Here is a 27,557-nt window from a genome sequence, read left to right on the forward strand (position 1 = left end):
CAGCTTCATTAAAAATAGTACCCGCAAAACACCAGTCTCAACGTCAACAGTGAAGAGATGCTGGCCTTCTAGGCAGAGTTCCTCTGTCCATTGTCTGTGTTCTTTTGCCCATCTTAATCTTTTCTTTATATTGGCCAGTCTGAGATATGGCTTTTTCTTTACAACTCTGCCTAGAAGGCCAGCCTCCTGGAGTCGCTTCTTCACTGTTGACGTTGAGACTAGTGTTTTGCGGGTACTATTTAATGAAGCTGCCAGTTGAGGACTTGTGAGGCGTCTGTTTCTCAAGCTAGACACTAATGTACTTGTCCTCTTGCTCAGTTGTGCACCGGGGCCTCCCACTCCTCTTTCTATTCTGCTTAGAGCCAGTTTGTGCTGTTCTGTGAAGGGAGTAACTGTGCTGGAGGACATCTGCAAGATGGTTCTGGCAGGCTTAAATAATGCATTTCAAATCAATTGCACTAAATTGTTGTTATCTTTGTTTACTGTCACATTTTACCATAAGGTGTAAAAAATTACCAAACTAAATGTGTGACTAGTATTTAAATAGTTTTCTGACAGGATCCTTTTTACTCTTACTTGAGTAGTTTCTTAAGAGGGCTACTTTTACATTTACTTGAGTAAATTACAATCTACGTAACAGTACCTTTACTTAAGTCCAGATTTTCAGTATTCTCTACCCACCTCTGCCAAGCATATCATTCATAATGTTTTCAACACAAAAACACACACTGCAGGCTCGTGTTTTTCTACCTTGTCAGGACATTCTGGTGACTTGTCAGGACATTCTGATCCTGATAACGTAGGTAAACATGTACACACACACACACACACACAAAATATTGTAGAAACTACACCACATACCTGAAACTGGCACACACACTTCAGCGTGGCCCCGTCATCCCTGCAGACACCTCCAAAACGGCAGCTGGAGTCGTCACACACTCGTAGGTCGCTCTTCTTCTCCGACAGATCTAGTAAGACAAAGGAAAAAAGAAAAAAAGAGGTCATTCATTCATTTTGAATGTAGGCTACACATCTTTGTACGTTCCAAATGGCACCCTATTCCCTATTTAGCGCACTACTTTTGACCAAGTCCCATCCACTCAAAAAATGCTGCATTAAAAACAACCCAATTTGGGTTATTTGGTAACCCAGCCCTGGGTAAATACTGGACAGAACACATGTTGGGTTATTTTGACCCAGTCAGCTGCGTAAATAACCCAACATGATGTGTTCACTACTACCCAACATGTAGTGAATCTTTGTTTTCATTTCAACAATTTACTATCTGTGATGTTCTAGATGCTTTGCTTAAGATTGATGTAAAAAAAAAATCCACTGGGGCTGATATGCTGGATCCACTTGTACTGCAGCTCTCTGCCACCCTGACAGCTGAATCATTTTACCTGATGATTAAATCTGGTTCTATCCCCAAGGTTTGGAAGGCAGCCCATGTACTCCCCCTTCACAAAGGTGGTGACCCTTGTGACCTAAATAATTATCAGCCTATTTCTAAAATCTCTTGCCTAGCTAAAATTCTCTGCTAAAGTCTTTTTTTTAAATCTTAGAAATGTATTATAAATGTAAATCAGTCGGGTTTTAGACCAGGTTGCACTATCTCTGTTGCATCCTTAGTTATAAATTATGTAGTTTCCTGTATGAATAAAAGGCAACATTGTGTTGCCATCTTCATTGACCTGTCAAAGGCTTTCGATACTGTTGATTACTCACTGCTAATTCAGAGGCTTTGTCACAGACCAGGCTGCATGTAATTAATTGACAGATACAAATCAATGTGTATCTGCTGATGCTGTTAAATAAGGTTTCCTGGATATTACGAAAGGTGTCCCACACGGGTCAATTCTGGGTCCTGTAGTTGTTATGGTTTAACAATATCAACTTGTCTGTCAAAAACTGTAACATGCAACTGTATGCCAATGATACTGTTGTGTATGCTATTGTCCCCACAGTTGACCAGGCTCTATCTGAACTACAGTCTGCCTTCATTGTATTATGACACTGTTGTGTATGTTATTAGACCCATGGTTGACCAGGCTCTATCTGAACTACAGTCTGTCTTCATTGTATATAATTGTGTATGTTATAGACCCATGGTTGACCAGGCTCTATCTGAACTACAGTCTGTCTTCATTGTATTATGATAGTGTTGTGTCTGCTATTAGACCCATGGTTGACCAGGCTCTATCTGAACTACAGTCTGTCTTCATTGTATTATGATAGTGTTGTGTATGTTATTAGACCCATGGTTGACCAGGCTCTATCTGAACTACAGTCTGTCTTCATTGTATTATGATAGTGTTGTGTCTGCTATTAGACCCATGGTTGACCAGGCTCTATCTGAACTACAGTCTGTCTTCATTGTATTATGATAGTGTTGTGTATGCTATTGCTCCCACAGTTGACCAGGCTCTATCTGAACTACAGTCTGTGTCACGATCGTCGTAATGATTGGACCAAGGTGCAGCGTGAGTAGCGTTCCACATCTTTATTATAACGTGAAACTTTAGCAAAATACAAAAAACAATAAGTGAAGCTACTGCAGTGCTCACAGGCACTTACACATAAACAAGATCCCACAAACACAGGTGGGAAAAATAACTACTTAAATATGATCCCCAATTAGAGACAACGATTACCAGCTGCCTCTAATTGGGAATCATACAAAACACCAACATAGAAAAATAAACTAGAACACAACATAGATATACTAGATCACCCCCTAGTCACGCCCTGACCTACTACACCATAGAGAAACAATGGCTCTCTATGGTCAAGGCGTGACAGTCTGCCTTCATTGTATTACAGAAAGACTTGATTAACCTGCATTCAATACTCATTTCAGGTCAAACTAAGTATGTTGTTCTCTAGAGTGCATAAGACTAACTTTGATGACTTAAGCATATGTACTTTGGATGGTGTCCATATTGATCGTGTCCCTGCGTAGAAATATCTGGGCATCTGGATAGATGAAAATCTATCTTTTAAAAAGCATATTGATGAGTTAGCTTAGAAGCTGAGAATAAAAACGGGCTACTCACTGAATAGTAAAAAGCTGATTATTCAGTCAAAGTTCCTATCAGTCCTAGACTATCCTCTATATGAACGCACCTGCCACTTCATTAAAGCCGCTAGATTTGGCCGGGGTAGGCCGTCATTGTAAATAACAATTTGTCTTAACTGACTTGCCTAGTTAAATAAAGGTTAAATAAATACAATTAAATAAAAGATGCAGTTTATTACGGGGCAACAATTTATGTACTCATCACTGCATTCTCTACCAGAAAGTTCTCACCGTACCTAACATCGTACCTAACAACTTTAAACATAAGAGTTACCACATGCGGTCTCAGGGTTTGCTAACTCTTGGAATTCCTTTGGTCTCTACTGAGTTAGGTAAATTAGATTTGAGTTTCTTGCACCTTATTTGTGGAATAATATTCCAAATGTTCTTAAATTTGATGTTCTGGTGCACAGGGCAATTTAGAAAACTGATTGAGGACCTTATTATGATGAATGTGTTTGTTTTTTATGACCATGTTTTTCTTTCTTTCTGCTTGCATTTTGTATTTATATTTTGATGTGCGTATTTTTTGTAATTTATGTAATTCAGGGCTTATCTGTAAAAGAGACCTTGGCGCACACAACGTGAGCAGTGTGGTCAGCATGTAAGCATCATTGAAGCTACCAATGTGATAACGTGACGTGATAACTATACAACAGACCAGATGAACGGGAATGAGATTTACTCTCACAGGTTGCTAAAAATCTGAAAGCCACGCCCCTACTAAACTATACCTCCAGTCTTCTGATCTGACCCGCTGGGTCATAACTCAATAGCCCAGCATCAAAAACCAACCTTGCTCATTTAAAAAAACAACTAAGTGACCCAACGCCTGCAACCCAGTAGTTGGGCCAACCAAACAACCCAGCATTTTTTTGTGTAGTGTAGGACTCTGATCAAAAGTAGTGCACTATATAGGAAATATGGTGCAATTTGGGATACAGCCATATAACCTGACAGCCGGACATGTCAAGAGAAGTACTAACACCAACGTTGATCAAAATGCTACATTTGGTGTCATTGTGTGGGATATAGGTAGCACACCAATTAAATTAACTTAGGATGGATGAAACACACAGGCTACGTTCCAGTGTCCATACTAGCATACTACTTTGTATGGTTTCTTCTAGTTGAGCTGGATAGTTGCTATACTCCGATGAGGTAAGCAAAAATAATGTTTACATACTGTTTTACCTGCTTTATATGTGTATATTATTTTACTGCTCTAGGGATATAATTATTGTTTGAATAGTCTTATTTACTATTTGGACTTTATATGGCGATTGGCAACCAACTTCAAGGTGCATTACCACCACCAACTCGCCTGGAGTGTAGACTTCAGTTACCACAGTGAGTTATTGTAATGTTTGTTTATGTGTCAAATAATCTCATAAGGGATGGGTTGCCAATAAAATGTAATTCATTCATTCATTCATTCATTCATTCATTCATTCATTCATGTATATACTGTATTCTAGCCATGGCTCATCCTATATAACTACTGCTATACACACCTTTTCCATTCACATACTGTCTATGACCAACATATACATATACAGTGAGGGAAAAAAGTATTTGATTCCCTGCTGATTTTGTACGTTTGCCCACTGACAAAGAAATTATCAGTCTATAATTTTAATGGTAGGTTTATTTGAACAGTGAGAGACAGAATAACAACAACTAAAAATCCAGAAAAACGCATGTCAAAAATGTTATAAATTGATTTGCATTTTAATGAGGGAAATAAGTATTTGACCCCCTCTTAATCAGAAAGATTTCTGGCTCCCAGGTGTCTTTTATACAGGTAACGAGCTGAGATTAGGCACACACTCTTAAAAGGAGTGCTCCTAATCTCAGTTTATTACCTGTATAAAAGACACCTGTCAACAGAAGCAATCAATCAATCAGATTCCAAACTCTCCACCATGGGCAAGACCAAAGAGCTCTCCAAGGATGTCAGGGACAAGATTGTAGACCTACACAAGGCTGGAATGGGCTACAAGACCATCGCCAAGCAGCTTGGTGAGAAGGTGACAACAGTTGGTGCGATTATTCGCAAATGGAAGAAACACAAAAGAAATGTCAATCTCCCTCGGCCTGGGGCTCCATGCAAAATCTCACCTCGTGGAGTTGCAATGATCATGAGAACGGTGAGGAATCAGCCCAGAGCTACACGGGAGGATCTTGTCAATGATCTCAAGGCAGCTGGGACCATAGTCACCAAGAAAACAATTGGTAACACACTACCCCGTGAAGGACTGAAATCCTGCAGCGCCCGCAAGGTCCCCCTGCTCAAGAAAGCACATATACATGCACGTCTGAAGTTTGCCAATGAACATCTGAATGATTCAGAGGACAACTGGGTGAAAGTGTTGTGGTCAGATGAGACCAAAATGGAGCTCTTTGGCATGAACTCAACTCGCCGTGTTTGGAGGAGGAGGAATGCTGCCTATGACCCCAAGAACACCATCCCCACCGTCAAACATGGAGGTGGAAACTTTTTCTGCTAAGGGGACAGGACAACTTCACCGCATCAAAGGGACGATGGACGGGGCCATGTACCATCAAATCTTGGGTGAGAACATCCTTCCCTCAGCCAGGGCATTAAAAATGTGTCGTGGATGAGTATTCCAGCATGACAATGACCCAAAACACACGGCCAAGGCAACAAAGGAGTGGCTCAAGAAGAAGCACATTAAGGTCCTTCAGTGGCCTAGCCAGTCTCCAGACCTTAATCCCATAGAAAATCTGTGGAGGGAGCTGAAGGTTCGAGTTGCCAAACGTCAGCCTCGAAACCTTAATGACTTGGAGAAGATCTGCAAAGAGGAGTGGGACAAAATCCCTCCTGAGATGTGTGCAAACCTGGTGGCCAACTACAAGAAACGTCTGACCTCTGTGATTGCCAACAAGGGTTTTGCCACCAAGTACTAAGTCATGTTTTGCAGAGGGGTCAAATACTTATGTCCCTCATAAAAATGCAAATCATTTTATAACATTTTTGACATGCGTTTTTCTGGATTTTTTTGTTGTTATTCTGTCTCTCACTGTTCAAATAAACCTACCATTAAAATTATAGACTGATCATTTCTTTGTCCGTGGGCAAACGTACAAAATCAGCAGGGGATCAAACACTTTTTTCCCTCACTGTATATTTATATTCCTTAATCAGATGCGGAAGATAATTTCTTGCAATTCTATCCATTTTGCCATGGGGTCTTGTACTGTGTATTTAAATAATTTATTCTTGACATAGTTCATCATAGTATTTCTACCACTGTACATTGCATTTTAGTTACACTGTTTATACACACCTATACCCATTTTTTTTATATAACTCACCACTATAACATGTGCTAAATTGTGTACGCAACCAATAAACTTTGATTTCATTTGATAATAGCTTGATTTCAACGCAAATGGAAATATTGGAAGAAGTGTCACATAATACTAGTGCATAGTATGAGTGCTATGTAATAAAGCAATACCTTACATGATTGATGCTCATTTGGGATTCATAGATGCCCTTTATGGAGGGAAAAGGGCAGAATTGAAATAATGAATTAATCCAATCTATTTGTCACAGTAGGACTGCATCAGATATGTTTGCACCTCAGAAAATAAATATATCACCACCATATAAGAAATGTCAGATAGAGTCTGCATCAAAAATTGCAAGACGACAAATTAGCATAAAAATGTACAGTATTTCAAATGCGAGTTCAGTAAACCAAAAATGGAAAACCTAAGATTTCTCCACAGCAATGCCCCACCACCACCACTACCGCCACCACAACCACTTCAAAGCAACACAGTAACACATGGTAAGCCAAGCACATTTCTTTTGTTGGTTCTGGTAAGGAGTCCGTTCATCCCTTGGACTCCCTTCCCAGGTCTATACAGGTGTAATGGAGGGTTATGCAGGCATACGCGGTATACCCACGTATTTTTCAGTGAGCATTGCGTATACTCACTTCTTAATCCGCAGGATGTGTAGCAAATTAGTGAAGTGGAAGTATACGCCGTTTCAATTAATAAGGCTGATTGAACAGATCAGTATGTTTACCTTAAAATGTTGATAAACTATTATTTCTTAATTTTCAGCAGAGCATTCTAGGCCTACCACAGTGGTAGGCCTAGAATGGTGTGAATGTTAAACATTTTGTGGGAAAACACTGTTCTAAAATTCACACCGCACGTGCGAGCAGTTTCATGGACAGAGTTGGAAGTTATTTGAAATTTAGAGAGGGAATGGAGATCTAAAGATGCAACAATTATCATTGCTAATATGACTGGGATAATGACTTTGTCTGCTAGACAATGAAAGAAAGCTGAAAAAAAAAACAATAGAACAGGAGAACACATATGAAGTCTTTATAAAATAATTGCCTCCACGTATCTATGGTGGGAATTTGGCTCTAGGATATTTTGAAACAAGGTAAGAAATGATTCAAAATATGAAGTAAATGTCCAGGTTTCAAAGGAACAGGAAAAATATAGTGACGTTAATTATGGCGATGCTAATGATAACTGTCTTCTGGTAGATGGAAAGGCTTTTCCAGAAACCTTCTCAATTAAATGTTAACTAGTTACAAAGTAGCCTTTGCCTACCTAGCAGAATGATATCATGATTATTTGCATCAATCCAGTGGCCATTTGTTTTGCAAACTCCATCTCATGTGTTACAGAAACACCACTAACCAAACAACCGTGCGAGGTACATGGGGCCTCATTTATAAACCGTATGTACATATAAAATATACCCCAAAATGTGCGTGCACCAGTTCACGCAAAAGTTGCTATTTAAAACAATTTTACTTGACGTGAGAATGGACTAACCTCCCCGCAAACTTTAGACCATTCGTACGCACATCCGCTAGTGGTTGAAATATTGTATTGCAAGCTGGCTAGTATTTTGTACAAATCGAGGATATGATGAAAATCTTATTCATAAAAAACAAAAAACATACTAACAAGGATGTAGCCATTTGCCATTACTGAGAAGAGTGAAAAGATGTTTTATTTATTAGAATAGTATTTTCCTTGAAATAGGCATCTTAAAATTAGACATAGGAATTTTTTTCCTATTTATTTTATTTTCATAGCCATTGCAGAATATATTCCTCACCTTTTGTGGCTGTGATGGGTTCATTTTCACGAAGGAGCCATACAAGCTTTACACCACTCCAGCCAACGCCTGGCATTTCGAATGGTGATCTTAGCTTGTGTGCGGCTGCTCGGCCTTGGAAACCCATTCCATGAAGTTCCCGACGAACAGTTATTGTGCTGACGTTGCTTCCAGAGGCTGTTTGGAACTCGGTAGTGAGTGTTGCAACCGAGGACAGACGAGTTTTACTCGCTATGCGCTTCAGCACTTGGCGGTCCCTTTCTGTAAGCTTGTGTGGCCTACCACTTTCGGCCGTTGTTGCTCCTAGATGTTTCCACTTCACAATAACAGCTCTTACATTTGACCGGGGCAGCTCTAGCAGGGCAAAATTTGACGAATTGACTTGTTGGAAAGGTGGCATCCTATGACAGTGTTTGTCTATGGCTAATGTGCTCAATTTTATACACCTGTCAGCAACGGGTGTGGCTGAAATAGTTGAATCCACTAATTCAAAGAGGTGTCCACATACTTTTGTATATATAGTGTATAAACCCAATAATCTATTGATAAACTAAATATTGAACAACAATTCATCTAGACCTCAAAAGTCTCCTTATGTGGTTTAAGCATTGTTGTGGACTTAGAAAAACAACAGAATTGGATGTTCTATTTAAAAGTGTGACTTAAAATGGGACAATTCAGAAACCTGTGAATTTCTGACTCATTTATCCGTTTCAATAGCAGGTCTACAGTTAGCCTACTTGCACAGTACAGCTTGGGTTAGCCTGACTGTGAAAGACCCAATATGGGATTATTCATTTTAGGTCATTCAAGAGTGTGTCGCAAGCTAGGTTTCCATGCAATCACGCGAATATTCAAAAATCAGCATGACGAAAATATGCTCAGTTTCCCACTAGCGGTGCGTCTCCACCTAATGGACTTCTTGCGGATAAAAATCAGTGCGTGATGACGTATGCACACAAAATGTACTTTTTCGCTTAAATTTTCATGTACTGAATAAAAATCTGAAGTTCAATGTGTTTGTGTCGCATTTTCAACTCTACCGATTGTTTTGTCTCAAACTGTCGCGTTAAATAGCAAATGTGCCGACTCTAGTCTTGGCACTTGCGCTCTAGCCAACAGCTCGCAGATACAGTGCAGGCAGGCTGTGCTGGTAAACTAGTCTACATAATGAGAATATTATGGATAAGTCCGAATATTTTTATTTGTCAAACAGCAGTTAATTATCAATCATCATGTCACCTGAATAAGACCCTCAATATTTATTGGAAAGGAGCATCAAGCTCATCACCTTGCACTTTCACCACCCTGTGAAGTGCATCATCACTTATTTCATCTGTAGTCTAATAAACAGCATGGTTTCCCGAGTCATTATGGGAGGACCACACACCGTATCATCGCGTGACTCCAAGTTTACTTCGATATGATGGTTATTATATCAATGTTTGCGCATAAAGACATTTCCACCACCATTTCTCACTGAATTAATTGTACAGACACAAAAAGACTCCACCATGTCGAACGAACAAATATCTGTCTGCATTTATAAAATTGTACCGAAACGACCGGTTTCCATCATAGCTTTTCGTGCTTAAAAAAAAAGATATGGTATGACCTTACATGCATAAAAACTGTGGATGTAAAAGTGGTTAGTGTTTCTCATAGAATTCTTCACACAGGGCGCCTTTCCTTTAGAAGGCGGGGCGTTTGGGAAATGTTTGTCAAAATTAGAGTATACCCACTTCTCCAGGCACCACTACACCACTGGTTCTATAGTAATGATAGGGCTGGTGACTACAAACATGTGCAGAGTGCCTAAATTAGCAACGTTTAGCAACAAACTCAGCAGAGATCAAAGGGAGGAAATCTACACCAAATGATGTAGCGGTAGCAGCGTATTCCTCAGTCATGCCTCTGTACGTGTCACACACCATGCCTGAGTGGGCTTTGAAGAGCCGTGTTATGGTCTGTAATTACCACTTTTGGACCAGCCTAGACTAAGCTAACGACTTTCTGCGCTAACCAGACCAGGCTTTCAATGTTGCATCCCACAACGAGACACAAAAACACAGTGCTACTGTGTTAGTGAGTAAGACTACACTACTTCTACATTTCAAGTCGACCCCGACCCCATGTCTAGCCACTCATGTAGATCTGAAATGATTTGTTAAATTTAAGCGATATTTGCATCCCCTTGCCCATAATCTCTTGGACAGACGCACGTAATATAAATGGTATCGTAGCCTCTGTCAACAGACCGTGGGATGCGGCGGCTAACAATGAACTTTGTTCCTGTGCCCTGATTTCTTGTCACTAATCATTTGGGGGGAAAAAATTGCGATTTCACAGGTGCTTGCATCTTTCAAATTTAGCCCAAAGACTTGCCCGAAACCTGGAAAGAGAAGGGGTGGAGCTACCACCCAGCGTCCGTAGTATCTTTTCTAACACATCTCCCCCAGAACTTAATTGAGCATCTGACACAATTACACCAGATTTTACTTATGGGTTTCCAAGATTACCTTGCCCTAGACTGGGTGGAATTTTGTCCATTATTGCTTATACCTATCCAATTGTTTGAGATCTACAGGAGGGCCTAGGTACACTCTTAGAAGAAAAGGTTCTATCTAGAACCTAAAAGGGTTATTCTGCTGTGCACATAAGGGAACCCTTTGAATAACCATTTTTGGAACCAGGTAGAACCCTTTTGGTTTTAGGTAGAACCTTTTTGGGTTCCATGTAGAACCCTTTCCACAGAGGGTTCTACCTGCAACCAAAAAGGGTTCTCCTATGGGTACAGCCAAATAATTATTTTGGAACCCTTTTTTATAAGAGTGTAGTAGTAGGGGTTTGGGGTTGGTTTAGAAATCAGAATGACGACTGCCTAAGATGTGCAAAGTAAACTCAGCTTTCCAGGAACGACAAGCTGGTGTGTAAGTAAACTGGTATATAAGTAATGCACACGTAATGTAAAACCTGTCCCCATTTTATTTGTTAATCTCGCAGAGTCTAACTCTTCATCTCAAATAGCAACCCTTTTCCCTACATACTGCAGTACTTTTGACCAGAAACTTATTTGCCCCGGTCAAACGTATTGCACTTTATAGGGAATAGGGTGCCATTTGGGATGAGTCCTAAGTTAGAGAAGCTGCTCTCTGGGCTTACCGACCACTTAGACAGAGAACCATGTAAGATATTCCAATGGAAAACCCATTGGAGTGGATAACGCCTTGCATATATTGTACAAAATGTCTTGTTCCAGAACTTTGTAGATGTTTGCAAACCTAAATAGTTTATCTTCGTCTCAGCGTTGCAGTTCTTGAACAAACCGTTGCACCTTCGACCTGGTACCCTGTTCCAATATTTTATCTTTCCCATTCACCCTCTGAATGGCACATATACAATCCATGTCTCAAGGCATAAAAATCCTTATTTAACCTGTCTCCTCCACTTCATCTACACTGATTGAAGTGGATTTAACAAGTGACATCAATAAGGGATCATAGCTTTCACCCTGGATTCACCTGGATTCACCTGGTCAGTCTATATCAATGTTTTGTACACAGTGTATAGGCCTTGTCTCCTGTACCATAAATATTGTTACTTAGCCACACTTATCATTCCAGACTGAGCCAAATTAGACAATTTCATGGAGCATCAAAGAGATACGTGTTGCTTAAGCGAATCTCTCCCGACCAGCACAAAATTGGCTGATTTGTATCTTTTCTCGTTTGACTACGCGATGTTACTTCTGACCGTCTGTCGACGTCATAGTAGAGCGGAGAGGAGCAGAGAGAGGAGTGTGTTGAGGTGGCCAGGACCCTGAACCGTCTGTGTAGTTTAATTTGTTCCGGGGAGGGGCTGTCAACGACAGCTGTTTACGGCAGCTGTCCACTGCTGGCCGGCTTCAATCTCTCATTGTTTCCTTCCTTCCGCTGGCTAGTGTGCCTTTCATGGCTAATTAAGCCAAGCCATCGCCCCATCCATCAGGGTAGATTGTGCCTGGTACGGTTGAGGAGGAAGCATGTGTGTCTGAGTTTGAGTGTATTTGGGAGTAAACATTTCAGTTGCAGGCATTTGTGTGCTTAACTTAATATACATAGACGCCAAATGTATCTATTAACAGAGATGTCTGCGTATATCTGTGTGAGTGCTTGTTTTCAACAGAGCACTGTCTATCTATTTGATATTTTCCCTGGAATATAGGCTATACATTCCAAGAAACTCACTAGAAATTTGTGATTTTTGTATTTATTTTTTATATACAGTTATATATCACAATATTATTTTTGGACGATATCATATCAATATTTGACTCCAAGTACCTGTGCCAAACCTCTGTATTTTTCATACTATAGCTTGTTCTCCATCTTAAAAAAAAGAAGAAGTTAAATAGTGTTTACAGCACTTTTATTTCCCTGACTGATCAAAACTCATTTTCTCACGTTCTATCGTATTTCTGCAGAAGAAATATAGTGATCAATATGTTTGGAGTATCAAATCGCAATACAATTGCAGAATCAAATCACAATACATTTAGAATCGTTCGATTTTTTAAATTGTGAGAATCGCAATACATATCGTATTGGCACCTAAGTATAATGATAATATCGTACAGTGAGGTCCCTGGCAATTCCCAGCCCTACTAGAAATGCAACATAATTCCTTATTCAGCCAGAACTGGGGGGAACTCAATGGTCCGTGGCTGTCTGGGCTGAGCGCAGATCAACCTCTGTCTCAAATCCCCCCCGCTTGCCTGAGTAGTCATGCCCACCTAGCGGTCTGTCTCCTGGGTCGTTATCTATGCCGGGCCCCCGTGACTCCAGGCTAGTAGACGTCAATACTTCAACTCCTGTCTGGTAGACTGGGGCTACACTTCGCTGGTTTTCCTCGGCTCAGACAGAAAGGGTCTTTTAGCTTTTACCCCTTTCAGCTTGAAACTGTTTTTCGGCTTGAAACGCCAGGATTAAAGGTTCGATTCCAGCTGTGGCCACCCATATGAAAATGTATGCACAGATAACTAAGTTGCTTTGGATAAAAGCGTCTTCTTAATGGCACATATGATATATTATATTATGATACTGAATTCAGACCATTCTTATTCATCGCCATTCATAGTTGGACATAAATCTGTTTTGAATGTACATTTAGACTTTGCTCAAGGATGGCTCAACGTGTCTATGGATTCCTCCCTGTTGTGTTGAACATTGTCAGATCAAATGGAATATTGTGTCGCGAGCCTCGCCTCTTCTCTTGACAGTTTAATCATGGACAAACCTCCATTCCCCTTCACTCCTTGCAAGCCAACACATTTCAAAGGAGAACCTTGGATGTTTGACATTGTACACAACTCGACAGTTGAGTAGCATTCGTACTTGTGAAAAAGAGATATGTGCTGCCCTCAACTACAAACAATCACGTGAGCATGTACACATAGAAACACACACACATGCACACAATACACAACTCATGGCAGAAGTCAAACGTTTTCATTTCATAGCAAAACAACCTTTTCAAGGACGATTGTATCATATTGATATTGTCTAAACGCAACGAGAGACTGTAGGGAGCGTCTGCGATGCCATTCTCTGAAAAGAAACATGAGAGGGGGGCGCTGAGAAATTCATGTAAAATGTCACCATCAGAAATACATTATAGGGACTTAATACCCAAACAGCTATTGATTTCATAAATAATAAATATACACTACAGGTCAAGTTTTAGAACATCTACTCATTCAAGGGTTTTTCTTTATTTTTACATTGTAGAATAATAGTGAAGACATCAAAACTATGAAATATATCATATTGAATCATATAGTAACCAAAAAATGAATCTAAATATATTTTAGATATGGGATTCTTCAAATAGCCACCCTTTGCCTTGATGACAGCTTTGCACACTCTTGGCATTAGGACCACAACAGGAAAGGAAGACTCAGAGTTACCTCTGCTGCAGAGGATCAGTTCATTAGAATTACCAGCCTCGGAAATTAAAGCCCAAATAAATGCTTCACAGAGTTCAAGTAACAGACACATCTCAACATCAACTGTTCAGAGGAGACTGTGTGAATCAGACATTCACGGTCGAATTGCTGCAACGAAACCCCTACTAAAGGACACCAATAATAAGAAGAGTCTTGCTTGGGCCAATAAACACGAAAAATTGACATTAAACCGGTAGATATTTGTCCTTTGGTCTAGAGTCATAATTGGAGATTTTTGGTTCCAACCACAGTGTCTTTGTGAGACGCGGTGTGGGTGAACAGATTATCTCTGCATGTGTATTTCCCACTGTAAAGCATGGAGGAGGTGGTGTTATGGTGTGGGGGTGCTTTGCTGGTGACACTGTCTGTGATTTATTTAGAATTCAAGGCACACAGCATTCTGCAGTGATACACCATCCCATCTGGTTTGGGCTTAGCGGGATTAACATTTGTTTTTCAACAGGACAATGACCCAACCCACCTCCAGGCTGTGTAAGGGCTATTTGACCAAGAAGGAGAGTGATGGAGTGCTGCATCAGATGACCTGGCCTCCACAATCCCCCGACCTCAACCAAATTGAGATGGTTTGGGATGAGTCGGACCGCACAGTGAAGGAAAAGCAGCCAACAAGTGCTCAGCATATGTGGGAACTCCTTCAAGACTGTTGGAAAAGCATTCCAGGTGAATCTGGTTGAGAGAATGCCAAGAGTGTGCAAAGCTGTCATCAAGGCAAAGGTGGCTATTTGAATAATCTCAAATACAAAATATATTTTGATTTGTTTAACACTTTTTTGGTTACTACATGATTCAATGTGTTAGTTCATCATGTTGATGTCTTCAATATTATTATACAATATAGAAAATAGTAAAAATAAAGAAAAATCCTTGAATGAGTAGGTGTTCTAAAAGTTTTGCCCAGTAGTATGTGTATGATATATATACACTGCTCAAAAAAATAAAGGGAACACTTAAACAACACAATGTAACTCCAAGTCAATCACACTTCTGTGAAATCAAACTGTCCACTTAGGAAGCAACACTGATTGACAATAAATTTCACATGCTGTTGTGCAAATGGAATAGACAACAGGTGGAAATTATAGGCAATTAGCAAGACACCCCCAATAAAGGAGTGGTTCTGCAGATGGTGACCACAGACCACTTCTCAGTTCCTATGCTTCCTGGCTGATGTTTTGGTCACTTTTGAATGCTGGCGGTGCTTTCACTCTAGTGGTAGCATGAGACGGAGTCTACAACCCACACAAGTGGCTCAGGTTGTGCAGCTCATCCAGGATGGCACATCAATGCGAGCTGTGGCAAGAAGGTTTGCTGTGTCTGTCAGCGTAGTGTCCAGAGCATGGAGGCGCTACCAGGAGACAGGCCAGTACATCAGGAGACGTGGAGGAGGCCGTAGGAGGTCAACAACCCAGCAGCAGGACCGCTACCTCCGCCTTTGTGCAAGGAGGAGCAGGAGGAGCACTGCCAGAGCCCTGCAAAATGACCTCCAGCAGGCCACAAATGTGCATGTGTCTGCTCAAACGGTCAGAAACAGACTCCATGAGGGTGGTATGAGGGCCCGACGTCCACAGGTGGGGGTTGTGCTTACAGCCCAACACCGTGCAGGTTGTTTGGCATTTGTCAGAGAACACCAAGATTGGCAAATTCGCCACTGGCGCCCTGTGCTCTTCACAGATGAAAGCAGGTTCACACTGAGCACGTGACAGACGTGACAGAGTCCGGAGACGCCGTGGAGAACGTTCTGCTGCCTGCCACATCCTCCAGCATGACCGGTTTGGCGATGGGTCAGTCATGGTGTAGGGTGGCATTTCTTTGGGGGGCCGCACAGCCCTCCATGTGCTCGCCAGAGGTAGCCTGACTGCCATTAGGTATCGAGATGAGATCTTCAGACCCCTTGTGAGACCATATGCTGGTGCGGTTGGCCCTGGGTTCCTCCTAATGCAAGACAATGCTAGACCTCATGTGGCTGGAGTGTGTCAGCAGTTCCTGCAAGAGGAAGGCATTGATGCTACGGACTGGCCTGCCCGTTCCCCAGACCTGAATCCAATTGAGCACATCTGGGACATCATGTCTCGCTCCATCCACCAACGCCACATTGCACCACAGACTGTCCAGGAGTTGGCGGATGCTTTAGTCCAGGTCTGGGAGGAGATCCCTCAGGAGACCATCCGCCACCTCATCAGGAGCATACCCAGGCGTTGTAGGGAGGTCATACAGGCACGTGGAGGCCACACACACTACTGAGCCTCATTTTGACTTGTTTTAAGGACATTACATCAAAGTTGGATCAGCCTGTAGTGTGGTTTTCCACTTTAATTTTGAGTGTGACTCCAAATCCAGACCTCCATGGGTTGATAAATTGGATTTCCATTGATTATTTTTGTGTGATTTTGTTGTCAGCACATTCAACTATGTAAAGAAAAAAGTATTTAATAAGATTATTTCATTCATTCCGATCTAGGATGTGTTATTTTAGTGTTCCCTTTATTTTTTTGAGCAGTGTATATTTAATGGTTTTGTTATAAAAGTCTTTCACTTTTTAAATGTAAGTGCAGCCGGACGACTGATGGGTTTGTCTAATTACTTCATTTGAATAACAGGCTCTGGCTCGGAAGCACAGCCTCCACCTGCCACACGGGTAGCTGAGTGATAGCCGGTCTCTTTTCAGACCCTTAACCCGAGATTTATAGAGGGACACATCTAATCTCCCATCCCCCACTAACACACACACACGAACATGTAAAACAGACACGCACTCGCTCACATGCAGTGTGTAGATGCACACACACCATGCAAAGTGCAGACAGACAAACACACAATCTTTCATTGCTATTCACTGCTGGGTTGATTAGTTGACTTCCTGGATGACTTCCTTGAGGGCTTAAACCCACTTCATCCCCTCCACCCACACGCACGCCCTTTGCAAACGCTTTGGTCTGCTTAGGTCTTGAGCAAGGAAGTCCACATAGAGTAGTTGTTTAAGGTGTAAACACTCTTGTAGAACACAGGTAGACTATGTTGTAATTAAGCCTCAATAACTAAGATTGTTATACTGGAAGTGTAGAACAACCAAACCTTTATTTCTACTTCCATTGTCAACTACACACATTGTTCAGCCTCTGACTCACTTTCAGGGGTGTGAATATTTACAATGACTTCATATCTTCCTCTGCAAAACATGCCCAAAAACAAATGTTGATATGAGGAAACCGTTGTTTTTAAACAAATCAAGACAATGACACCTTAGAGAAGCTGCTTTGCAAATTGATGAACAATGAGGAGTGAAATGTGATTGTCTATTGTTGTTTCCAAGACCAAAAAAAGCTTGACCACAAAAGAAAGATTAGTTGGCACTTTTTTTTTACCATCCTCTAAAAAGCCTTTCACTGTTCCCTTCATACCACGAGCAAAAATGCCTGCTTCTGGTTTTTGAATAAAACATGATATTTTCCATTTTTCACCCTGAGTCTTTTTTGTGCCCATTTGCTACAGGAAACAGAAAAATGCACCAACCATGAAAAAAATTGAAAATCGATTTGGGCAATTTTTTGTATGGTAAAATTAGACTCGTATTGTCCGTAGCCTTTTTTTCTCTAGTCTCTGTGTGACAAAGTATAATCTTGGAGACTTTAAGGTAAATGGGTAGAAACATTGTGTTATAATGCTTCCAAGAGCTTTACATGGTACTTTGGCTTGATAAGAGTTCTTGAACATTTACGGCATCAGTGTATTACAATGTGCTGTAGTCATGCACTCTGAAATGTCTACAATCACCCTCGGACAATTAGTGTAATATGAATTTACCTATTCAGAAATGTTTAATGTCATACAGTGTTGGTATATGGTAAATCAACATTTTATGCCATGTAATTTCAAGGAATAGGAATAGAGCAATGCAATAGATTCATCCACCTTGGAATTCATTAGGCTAGAATAATAAATATTGAACAAATCCAAGATGGCTCCCTCAGGAAGAACCCCCTCTCCTGTAGACAGAAGGCTTTGCTTATTACAGTGCGGGCCTGTTTGCCAAGTCATCCCAGTGATCCGCGACTCCTGTGGAGGTGTCTAAATGAGTGTGTCTCTTTCTATACTAAGTGTGCAGACAGCACAGGTGAAGGAGAACGTGTCTGGCTTTCTACGAGGTGAGCACAAACATGGGATGCTAGAAGATTGGCTTGTGTGGCGCAGAACTCTCGTACTGCTTTTGACCTCGGTCGAATCAACGTCATATACCAAGTAAACAATTCTCTTTCAGTCAAAACTGCTTTGAAATGTCAAATGCTCAAAGTGTCAAATTTCCAATTGAAAGCAACACACTTTAAGATGTAGCCTACATGCCATCAAAGTGTGGACCACCAATACTTTTTTTTTTTTTTTACAAACAACCATGCATATCCATTCCAAAAAGTGTTAACGTTCAAATAGCACTTGATTTCTAAGATATATCTGGAGTGCTCAAGGAATGACGCTCCATGAGCAATATTACTTGATTTGAAGCAATACATACTTTGTTTACAGTCTCATAACATGACAGTTGCTTAAATAACACAACATGAAACCACAGGCATCAGAAACCTAAGCTTCAGTCAAAGACAATGCAATGGGACTTTAGTTTGGGGCACAGTCAAATAAGTTCAGCTTCAGCTTCAAACACCAAAGCCAGGGTGGTGCCTCTGTCAAAACAAATTCAAATTCCAAACCCACCGCCTGGTTTACAACTAAAAAGCACAACCAAATGACTTTTGCTATGTCAAGTGAAGGCTGAGAGGATACAGCGCAGATATAGTAAATGTTACAATTTCCTGCTTACCAAAGGTGGATCTATTTTCTATTTTGAAATAAATATGATTTAAATATAATGCCATTGAGTAACTAGAGGACACAAAGGTAAGAGAATCTGTATATGTTTGCAATATAAATTGGCAACTGTAAACTTTTGTAATGACAAAGAAGTCATTATTTAATTGTATAAGTGCACGTTCATAGTTTGTGTCAAAATAGCAGAGCCTTTTTAACCTTCCTACCTTAACCCTCATCCAAAGATGACATTTCTAAACTTTAAAGGAGAAAAACTCACCAGACCGATTGTCGTTCTGTACACTAGGGGGCGGTTCGTCCGCTTGCTGTCAGCGCGGTGTGTTACAGGGACCACTGTGCGACTGATGGATGTTATTGTCGCCCGTTTCTACATGTAGAATAGGTTTGCACTCGGTTTAGAGGTGCTAAGTACTCTCAGCCTGCAATCCTACTGGTCTGTCCGTGCCTTAAATAAACGTATTGCACTCCAGCCCTAAGAATTCAACATTCAGAAAACATTCCAAATAGAAAACTGACATTGCAATCTGTGTTTCATACTAAACTACACCTTTGGTGGACAGCAAACTCCACACTCCTGAAGAAAAAACAATATTGTGGTTGTGTCCTCTTGCTTCAAAGAGGCATGAATATCTATCCCAGCACATGGTTACAAAGGAGGAGGGGACAGAGATCTTACAGGGGGAGGGATGAAATCACTAACTAAAACCACAGAGAAAGAGCAGGAGCTTCTCAGCAGGCTGCGAAGGAACAGGGGGATGAAGAGGCTGACGCGATGAAAGATTTAAGTGCTGGGGGAATTCAAAGGCTGAGTGACCCCAGGCCATTCAGCCTGTAAGCTGCACGCAGGCGCTTTTGGTGTGAGTGTGAGAGAAAAGAGAAGAGAGAGAGAGAGAAAGAGGGAGGGGGGGGTGAGACAGGGGGGTAAAGGGAGATCGAGAGAGATGGAAAGAGATGGAAAGAGATGTAGATGTAGAGAGAGTGAGAGAGAGAAACACGACTTTTGACGCCAATTGACTCAACAACAAAAAATCCAATCACTTCAGGACTAAAATGTTTTCTTTTCCAGTCCTCAAATAGACAAACATTTGAAACAGCCAGCATCCCCCACAAACCCTTAGAGGAGAAGAAGACAGAGCGAAAGAGAGCGAGGCATGCAGTGCCCTCAATGGGTCTTCTTTCCAGAGGTTTCCATCTGTCTGTGTAAACAAGACAAAAGACCCAGTGGCCTTTTCAGAAGCACAACAAGACCTCTAGAGGAGGACCATCTGCCAGCTCAGGGTTGGGGAGAGCCTGGATGGACGAGGCCCTCAATCAGGACGAGCCAACCAAAGATCCACTCCATACCCCGATTCCCCTCCATTCAGCTAATGTTTTATCTCCTCCCACAATCAACACAAGTAATACACTGTGTTCAGTCTTTGCTTCACTTTACAGTCCACCGACCCCCTGCCATGTTCCGGGTTAAGGCAAACCTCTGACCCAAGCCAGTGCAGATAACCTCAGATAAACCGTGGTGATGGTAGGCTAGGTCTACATAGAAAATTAAAGGCAATAGCAAAAACAATGGTGTCCCCCCCAAGGGTTGGTCCTAGGCCCCCTGGTTTTCCTGAGTGACTAACGGCTAATGTACTGTATACGTCAGATCCTAAAAGGCAACAAGTATTGTTGAGAGCATTTGTATCTTCAAATGGTCCAGCTCTCTGACTTTGTTCAGACTGTCCAAGGTTTGGCCATTGTTCAGGTATTTGAGATGCTTTCAGATCTTTGAGGCGTTCATATATGCAGTTTAGATTGATTTTCTTTGAGTTACTTCCCACTGGCCAAAAACTGGTTGAATCAACATTGTTTCAACATAATTTGTCAACACATTGTGATGTGGAATATATGTGTAAAATACATCGGATTTGCAAAAGTCATCAATTTAAAATCTCATTGATCAACATCTCAAACAAATATTACCCAATTGTCCATGCTGAAATGATATGGTATGCCCAGTGGGTTGAAATCACACTGAAATGGCTCCATACATTCATGACTATTTTTTGTTTTCCAGATTCAGTGACGTTTGCTGCCTCGTGTTAGATTCTCCATTTCAGCTGCAACACATCGAACAAGAGAGTTAATTTAATGATTACTGAAACTACCTAGTATTCACACTCTCTCAGCCTATCCCTGGATCCATCTGCCAGAAACGGCAGACCTAAGTGTAGGGAATAGCCAAGCAAAACCACTATCCATTAATCTGATGGATTTCACCACCTCCCTACCTGGATGTCTGCTGGTTCCGCTCCTGATGAAATGAGACCTACTGGCAGAGACTCCCAAACCTTTCCCTATGGACCGGCCAACATCCTCTAATGCAGCCTGCCCTGCCTCCCTCTCTCCGCCTCCTCTGTCTCCCTGCCAGACATGCAAACACTCAAAACGTAGACTTGGACAGTTATACATGGGCAAACGTAGAGATGGAAAAACATATGACAAACACATTTTTGTCGCGCTCTCTCTCACAGACACACACCCTTGCTCTCTCGCCCCCTCTCTCTCTCACACACACACACCCTAAAGACAGGGTAAGAAAGCCTACGCCTCCAGAGGCATCAGCCTTGGCAGTGTAGCCTTTGGTGCAGCTGGGAGGCCAATACAACTGGCAAATGGCGTGGTCACAGATTGGACACCAACCAGCCTACTATCAATCTCTGGCCCCATGTCAACAACCCCATGTCAACATCCATAATCCCTTCCCCCTACCATTGGTGTAACTATATGCAATATTACTGTACTACAATTCAATACAGTTTGTTTGGTCTCCCAATGTGAGTGAACACTGCAATCTATATGTTGCACTGCCTTTCTCGTTGCCATTGGACATGACAGATCTCCACAAAACTGTCCTTCCTTATAGTGGTTCATTCTGGAAGTTGCTTTTGTCTTAAAGTGGGGCATGGAGCTCAGAGGCTTCATAAATGTCTGTTTTGAAAGTCAATGGAAAAGTCTTTTGTCTTCTCTCAGGCAGTTCTCACAGTCCCTCATGAAGAGTGTTAATATCCTCTCTGCATGTTCTTATTGTTTATGGGAGCCTTATGGGAGAGACTGGAAGGGAGCACAGCAACCACCACTAACACGCAGAATGCCAGAGATTAAATGACAAGCAATGCAGATTTTGCCACACATCCTCTAACCCTAGTGAATAGTCAATAACTGTAGTAGATTGTCTTCATATTAATTTCATTTCATTGGCCTGTGTCTGTCCTCAAATGTAACTAGTTGTCACAGTCTGCACATCCCTCCACCTTCATCTTACTGCAGTCTTGAGCGCGTCTTCTCCCGATCCATGCAATCGCATGAATCTCAAAGTGAGCGTGTTACGGAGGAGGGAAATTCTCGCCCAGTATTGATTTAAAGCAGAGACCCAACCGATTCAAGCGCTGTTCGATTTGATTTTACTACTTCTTGTGACAAGCGACATCACTCTCTTCTGTAACACTAAACAGATTTAGCGGTGCGTATTGCCCCTCCACAGATCCACAAGACTGCACAATTTGCTGCTGCAGTCGGGGCCGGAAAAGCAGAACAAGAAAGGCAGCATCTGCGAGTGAGTTACAGTGATAAACAACAATAAAGTAGGTGATGTAAAACTAAATTCTAAAAGGTACATCAATTTCTGCGATGCAGTGATGTAGGCCTACCACTGAATCACAAATACATCCATAAAACAAATCAGGATTTATTGTAAGGCCTGTACGATCAAAGTAGCCTGTAGTCCCGTGTGGCTCAGTTGGTAGAGCATGGTGTTTGCAACGCCAGGGTTGTGGGTTTGATTCCCACGGGGGACCAGTATGGGGAAAAAAAATGTATAAAATGTATGCATTCACTACTGTAAGTCGCTCTGGAAAAGAGTGTCTGCTAAAATGACTACAAATGACTAAATCAAAGTACCCATTTAGCAGATACTCTTATCCAGAGCAACTTACAGGGGTAATTAGGGTTTGGTGCCTTGCTCAAGAGCAAATCAACAGATTTTTCACCAAGTCGGCTCAGGCATTCAAACCAGCAACCTTTCGGTTACTGGCCTAACACTCTTAACCGCTAGGCTACACCACAAGATTATCACAATCAGATATATTGCCAGAATGTTTGCGCAATATGTGATATTTTCTACCTGTCTATAGCATGTGGCGGATGAATCAGAATTAGTTGGGTAACATAGATAATTAAGATGTCTTATCTGCATAATATGCTTATGTGAGATACTTGTCATTAGAATGTATCCCTTTGGACTCTGGTGTTGGCAGTTGCACTTCTTCCCTCAGCTGGGGCTCAGTCACCTGGGGCCCAGAGAGGGGAGAGGTTAGACTTGTCTTTTACATGTCTCTGGTGCTATGCAGAATATCAGAAAGGGAAGAGGACAGGATGGAACATTGTCTTCATTTGTGAATGTGTCTTTACCTATTCTTAAACCATGTGAAGGGATGGCGTGATTAATGGGGAACCAATTTCTGTGCGCAAGTCACTCCCTCCTTTGGCATTGGGGGGAGGTGTATGGCAGTGTATGGAACCATTGTATGTCCTCTCTGATGTTGCACTTATCCTGGGATAGTGTATGACCTAGAGGCTCACTCCCCTCAGTGAGCTTGTCCAGGAGTGGGGTCAAGAGGGGGTTTACTTGAGATGGGAGTATCTAGAGTTGACAATTGAGTTATGCCATTGGATGAGCTAATGTTTCTGTTCTATACCGTACCAGGAAGAGACGGTTCCAGTTTGGAGTAGGAGGGCCAGACACTGGTCTGTACAATGAAAACTGTTGACATAGCAGATGCTGTCTGCAATGTATTATAGATATCTTTCATACAAATCTTAACCTTGTGACCATTCTATGTATCTGTTGTTCATCATGTAGGTTGAGAGGGGTGTATCTTGGCTATAAAAGATCTTTGTACTTTTGTGTTGTCACTTTCAATGGTTCTTTAGAAATGGTGCATCATTGAAAGTCAGTGCTATTGCAAAGCTCTTGTTATTAAAGATGTAGTTTAAGTATAACTCTGACTGGTGTGTGAAGTTTGTTTCTCCTTATTTGGTAATACAGAAATTAACCACCACAAGCATGAGACACTTTTTGAGGCAAAACCCTTTCTGCTCTGCTGGTGCATGGAATGCTGTTGAATGAATTTGGCCAAGGACGCAGTAATACGAGAATAATCAGGCCCTCATTACAATTCTGGGCACACACACAAGAGGACGCCCAACTTGATGCATTCTACTTAACATAGGCCCATTCTATCTAGCATATTCTATCTAGCATATTCTGCTTCCTTTAGCTGTGTAAGAGGAGATGGCAGATCCTACTGCTGCTGTTCAAGGCACAGACAGGGCCATCCTTCTTATGCTTCTTTTGTCTATCCACAATCAATGGGAAGGAAAGCTAACCCCAACCCAATGCCTCTAATGACTGCATAACAGACCCTACAGCCAATATGAGCTGCTTTGGACAGTTCAATATTAGAGAGGAAAGAAACAAAAGCCTGCCCTAGATCAGGGGTTCCAAAACTTTTTGGGTACGGGGACCCCTTTTGTGATAGCAAATTCATCAGGGGCCCTTCAAAATCAGAACACAACTCGACTTTAGAATGCGCTAAAAATAGCACACAAGGAGTTTTACTATGACTGCTGCAGCACCTGGCTGGACTAACCAGGGGCTCTATTCAATCTGTATTGCTGAAGCATTACAGATTGCGCGACAGAAATGTAAAGGTAATTTCCGATTGAGCCGACTTATGCAGTGTTTACCGTGAATGCAGTGTCCATTCCCTTTAAATTTCAGTAACGCTGGACTTCCGCAATACGGATTGAATAGAGCCCCAAGTCTCAGGCCCTGGGAAAGAACATCTTAAAGGCCCCCCATCTTCAAATCGGAGAGACAATTTTGCAGTTTTAAGGTAATCTCCTGTAATTCTACACATTTTCCCATGTGGCAGGGAAACAATTAGCTGTTTTAAAGTTTAAAATTACAGTGCAGTTATGTAAACATTTTAGGGTATACAATAAGTATTGAGTTGAAAACTATCATTGATTGAGTACTGTGGATCCCAGTGAGCCTCCCAGGCCCTGTGTGCATATTAGAGTAGCCTATATTGTAGATTAATATTACATTGCATTGTATTGTATTGCAACCTCTAAACTTATTCCACAGACCCCTTGGTCAAACCAAGCATATAAATGCATACCAATAAGTTTGCTATCAATAAAAAATAGGTGAATATATGGAATCAAAATACGAAACACATCTCATTGAAAATATCACCTTGTCAGGTATAAATTAATGTACAATAGAGCCCACAATAAGTTATTTTGCTATCAAAAAGCACATCAATATATGCAGTAGCTAGAGCTAGACCGTACCCTTGGTTTAACAAACTGGCTGCATAGATAAAAAGACAGGATGCCATCTTCCACAAATTTAGCCATTCTTTTGACATATGTACATTTTGTGCACTGGCCTCAATGCAGCCTTGTCGTCTTGTAGACACTGGAAGTGCTCTCGTCACAAAACATGGTTTTGGGAAAGCCTCCACAAAAACGGAATGGCTCAGTTGCAGGCAAGCTGACATGCATGCTTAATATCAAAATTAGCATAGCTAAACAAGCGTTCACCATTTTTGTGTCTACAAGAGAAGAAAAACAAAGGAGGAGAGCGCTTCAAATTCAATGCAGACACAACATTCGGCAAATGGGGGCCGGCCTGGCACGGAAAGTCTTTTGTTGCCATGGCTTTGGCACAAAGCAGTGCTTCGCATGAAGAATGTGTACATTAAAGTAATGGACTTGGTTATGAAAAGCCAACTGACATTTACTCCTGAGGTGCTGACCTGTTGCACCCTCCATAACCACTGTGATTTATGAACATTTTAACATCTTGAAGAATGATCTGGCCTTAATGGCCATGTACTCTTATAATCTCCACTCTAGGTTTCTGCCTTTCTAGGGAGTTTTTCCTAGCCACTGTACTTCTACATCAGCATTGCTTGCTCTTTCGGGTTTTAGGCTGGGTATCTGTATAAGCACTTTGTGACAACTGCTGATGTAAAATGGGCTTTATAAAATAAATGTCATTGAATTTGATTGACTTGGTCTTACTAAATAAATCCTGAGACCATAACTTCCTTGTTGTGCATCTGTGTCTTGAAGCCGAGGAACAAAGACAAGATGCAGTGTGAACAAATTAGAAGGGAAAAGGGATACCTAGTCAGTTGCACAACTGAACGCATTCAACCGAAATGTGTCTTCCACATTTAACCCAACCCCTCTGAATCCACGTCACTGGCACCTGGGGAACAGTTGTTGTTGGGGTTAACTGCCTTGCTCAATGGGTCACTATTTCAAATTAACTTCATTGAGTCCCATGAACTTCAATGTCCAAATGCAGTGGGGGAGACTTGTTGACAGTCTTTCAACAATTAAGGAAAAGCCGTTAAAAGAGGGCAGCAAGGTGTCATGCACCCACTCACACTAGCCTCTTAGATGTAAAATTCCCTGTTTAGGGAATCTGCGTGGTTCTGGGTTCGAACCAACATTTTCACTTATAAATCCATCTGTGGACACTGTAGATCGAAATGGCTTGCATTGAGCGATAGCCCTGGTTCCCACAGACACATTCAACGCCAGTGTGACGTAGAATGTGAAACCTGAAAGCACTTGAAGCTGGAATGTTCCTCCTACCATTTAATTCGCTCTTCCGACTGTCCATCTCCTGGCTGAGCCCTACATCACAGCCACTGACAAAGCACATGCCTGCAATGCTTACATCGTAGCACAGCAAGAGAGAGAGGTTTAAATAACTATAGCACATTCAGAGATCGATTTATAGCCATTCATCAAAAATAATTCATAGATTTTAAACAAATAAAACTATTATGTGTCATAGATGGACAAGATGAATTTAAGATGAAAGGCGAATTCCTATTGAGTTCAGGAAGCCAAGCCAGAGCTCTGTGTGACATGCACAGCAGTGGGGAAGTAGGTTTGATCAAGAGAGACCATCAAAAAATATGAACATTTTCTTAAACACTAAATGTAGAAATATGTATTTTACAGGTATAATGAAGGTGAAATCTTATAGTTAATGGTTCTATAATTGTATTCAACTATATTTAAAAAGCACATGTCATTTCAAGCCTTATTCATACAGTTTTGTTGAATAGGAAATACATCATAAAATGTCATATTTTCATATTTGTACTGTGTACTTGAGCTAGTGTCCTTAAAAGTGACCACATCTCTGCAATTTATAACTATTTTTACCAAAAAGGTGAGATTTAACCATTCAATGAAACTAACAAAGGCAATAATGGTCTTGAATGACTACATCATCTCTGTACCCCACACATACAGATAATTGTAAGGTCCCTCAGTCGAGCAGTGAATTTCAAGCACAAATTCAACAACAAAGCCCAGGGAGGTTTTCCAATGGCTCGCAAAGAAGGGCACCTACTGTATTGGTAGTTATTATTACAATTATGAATTATACTTTGGAT

General features: G+C 41.3%; 1 protein-coding gene across 3 annotated transcripts in view; it reads right to left on the bottom strand.

The window, feature by feature from the left end:
• The window catches only part of tmeff1a (transmembrane protein with EGF-like and two follistatin-like domains 1a), an 88,260-nt gene that overhangs the window by 18,897 nt on the left and 41,806 nt on the right, over positions 1-27,557 (bottom strand). For all 3 annotated transcript variants that reach the window (XM_014139141.2, XM_014139140.2, XM_014139139.2), the window contains exon 2: positions 862-971. In XM_014139141.2, the coding sequence (XP_013994616.1) occupies positions 862-971 (110 nt within the window). The remainder of the gene's footprint in view (positions 1-861; positions 972-27,557) is intronic.

This window comes from Salmo salar, chromosome ssa14 (assembly GCF_905237065.1).
Source record: "Salmo salar chromosome ssa14, Ssal_v3.1, whole genome shotgun sequence".
Lineage (NCBI taxonomy): Eukaryota > Metazoa > Chordata > Actinopteri > Salmoniformes > Salmonidae > Salmo > Salmo salar.